Below are 2,621 nucleotides of genomic sequence, written 5' to 3'. Positions count from 1 at the left end.
CTGCAGTGGGTGCTTCTTCCTTATACCCCCAGAGACTTTGAGATGTCCTTGTTGAGCACAAGCTTACCACCCATGGTGTGATTACACCTGTGTCCACGCACAGCCTGTTGTGGACGGTGAGAAGGGCGTATCCCTGTCTCACTCGCTCACGCGGAATTCCCTTCCCAGGTGGGAGTGAAGCCGGAACTGGCAGACCTCGAGTTCAGCAGACACTAAGGCACTCTTCCGACTTGGTTTTCTCACTGAAGTGGTGGATTGCTTTGTTCTGTGTTAGCACTTCTAATAGGCCTTTTTGTATGTTTTGTGTCTTTCAAGGGACAAAGTAAAACTTGAGATGACAGAGCCAACCACTCCTGCACCAGTCTTATCTGAGGGAGCCTCAATCCAAGGACAACTGAAGCAGGGAGCCTCCAAGGACTCCCAGGTAGGGCAAGTCAGGCCCCAGAAGGGGCCATCAGAAATGCAGCACTACCACCTGAGAACAGACATGGACCCCCAGGAGGAACCGCTCCCTGTGAAAATGAGCCCTGAACATGGTGCGCACGATGATCTGGGGACAGGTGATTGTGCTTATTCAAAGCCTCTGCAGGAACAGGTCCCTCCAGGACATGTTCTCCATGATGGGGGTTCACCTGGACCAGCTAAAGATGGTGTGACTCATGATGAGAGGCCTTCCTACGTCTGCAAGGAATGTGGCAAAGTGTTTAACAAGAGACACCTCCTGGTTCAACACGAGCGGGTGCACTCTGGCGTGAAGCCCTACGCGTGCACAGAGTGTGGGAAAACCTTTAGCAAGAGCACAACCCTCCTTCAACACCACGTCATCCACACTGGGGAGAAACCCTATAAGTGCACAGACTGTGGGAAGGCCTTCAACCAGAGGGCACACCTTACACAGCACCACAGGATCCACACCGGGGAGAAGCCCTACGTGTGCAGTGAGTGTGGGAAGGCCTTCACCCACCGCTCCACTTTCGTCTTGCACAAGAGGAGCCACACTGGAGAAAAACCTTTCGAGTGCAAGGAGTGTGGGAAAGCCTTTCGTGACCGGCCGGGCTTCCTGCGACACTATACGATCCACACCGGAGGAAAGCCCTATGAATGCAGTGAGTGTGGGAAGGCCTTCAACCACAGGTTCCAGATTACACGGCACCAGCGGATCCACGCCGAGAAGAAACACTACGAATGTGTCGAGTGTGGGAAAGACTTCAACTACAGGTCTTCCCTGGCACAGCACCAGCGGATCCACACTGGAGATAAGCCCTATGCGTGCACAGACTGTGGGAAGGCCTTCAGCCAAAAGCCGCATCTCACCCAGCATCAGCGGATCCACACCGGGGAGAAGCCCTATGAGTGCAGTGAGTGTGGGAAGACCTTTGCCCACCTCTCCACTTTTATCTTGCACAAGAGGAGCCACACAGGAGAAAAACCTTTTGAGTGCAAGGAGTGTGGGAAAGCCTTTCGTGACCGGCCGGCTTTATTCCGACACTACAGCATCCACACCGGAGAGAAGCCGTATGAGTGTGTTGAGTGTGGAAAAGCCTTCAACCGCAAGTCCCACCTCACTCAGCACCAAAGGACCCATCCTGGGAGAGGCCCTGTCGGTGTGACGGACGTGGGGAGACCTCTCACGAGTGGGCACACCTTGCTCAACATCCAAGGATTGCTACTGGGAACAGACTCTTTAAACGTAACAACCGCGGAAAATGTTTGGTCGGAGGAACCCTCTTACTCAGCATCTGATCGTTCATGCCACAGGGAGAGCTCACAAGTGCCATCCCTGTGAAGAAGTGTTCTGTCTGTCACAGATTAGTCATTGTCATCTAAGAGTTAGGTAGATATCGATCTGCCTAGAGTCTGATGCTACATCTGACCATCGCCCAGGAATGAGACCCAGTGGTCGCTGTGCACCCAGGAACACCTTGTACCATGTCTTTCTTGGTTTACTCTGCATTTTCATCTCAGGAGTATGTAAACTAAGAATGGGGAGATAGAGGAGCATAGATAAGGAAAAGAAATGGAAACACCTCATTTTGTAGAGTTCCCAGCCAAACTTGCTCCATCTGTCATTGATTCTGTATTTGAGCATAAAGTAGTTGTTTTATTAGAATTTAAAGAGCCTCATCCCTGCTACGCAGTGCCAGTGGAGTTTGTTTAAGGCAGCTGTGAAGCAATTTGTTGACATCCTTTTTTTCTTTTCCAAAATTGTTCTACCCTCGAGGTACATAAGTCTTTATGAGAAATAGGAAGGCTTAAAGTTGTGCAATAGTTGTTATTTAAGGAAATAAGGTTCCACATACAAATGGCTATATTTTAAGAAAGCAGTTTAATATCGTTCAAATTGCCATTAGCCATCAGAGAGATGCAAATTAAAACCACAATTCACCATTTTACTCCCATTAGGAGGGCTACTGTTGGTAAGTATGTGGGGAAATTGGAACCCTTATCCATTGCTGGTGGAAATGGAAAACGGTGCAGTTGTAGTAAGCAGTATAGGAGTTCCTCAAAACAACTAAAATTGTAATTATGTGATCCAGCAATTACTCCCATAAGCGATTATCCAGAAGACTTCTAAGCAGACTCAAAAGAGACATAGAACAGTGTTCATTCAGCATTGTGGC

At 49.3% G+C, this 2,621-nt stretch overlaps 1 protein-coding gene across 1 annotated transcript; it reads left to right on the top strand.

Moving 5' to 3' along the window:
- Nucleotides 1–322: 322 nt before the first annotated feature.
- On the top strand, nt 323–1,786 carry ZNF805 (zinc finger protein 805). Its single transcript, XM_006868260.1, has one exon. The coding sequence runs from the start codon at nt 335–337 to the stop codon at nt 1,784–1,786; it is 1,452 nt and encodes a 483-aa protein (XP_006868322.1). The 5' UTR covers nt 323–334.
- The last annotated feature ends 835 nt before the right edge of the window (nt 1,787–2,621 follow it).

The sequence above is a fragment of the Chrysochloris asiatica genome, unplaced genomic scaffold (genome assembly GCF_000296735.1).
Source record: "Chrysochloris asiatica unplaced genomic scaffold, ChrAsi1.0 scaffold00116, whole genome shotgun sequence".
Taxonomy (NCBI): Eukaryota; Metazoa; Chordata; class Mammalia; order Afrosoricida; family Chrysochloridae; genus Chrysochloris; species Chrysochloris asiatica.
This window is presented reverse-complemented; position numbering and strand designations above follow the sequence as displayed.

Excerpts from the sequence above, each read along its gene's own strand:
- ZNF805 (XM_006868260.1), top strand. The coding sequence starts at position 335 with ATGACAGAGCCAACCACTCCTGCACCAGTCTTATCTGAGGGAGCCTCA.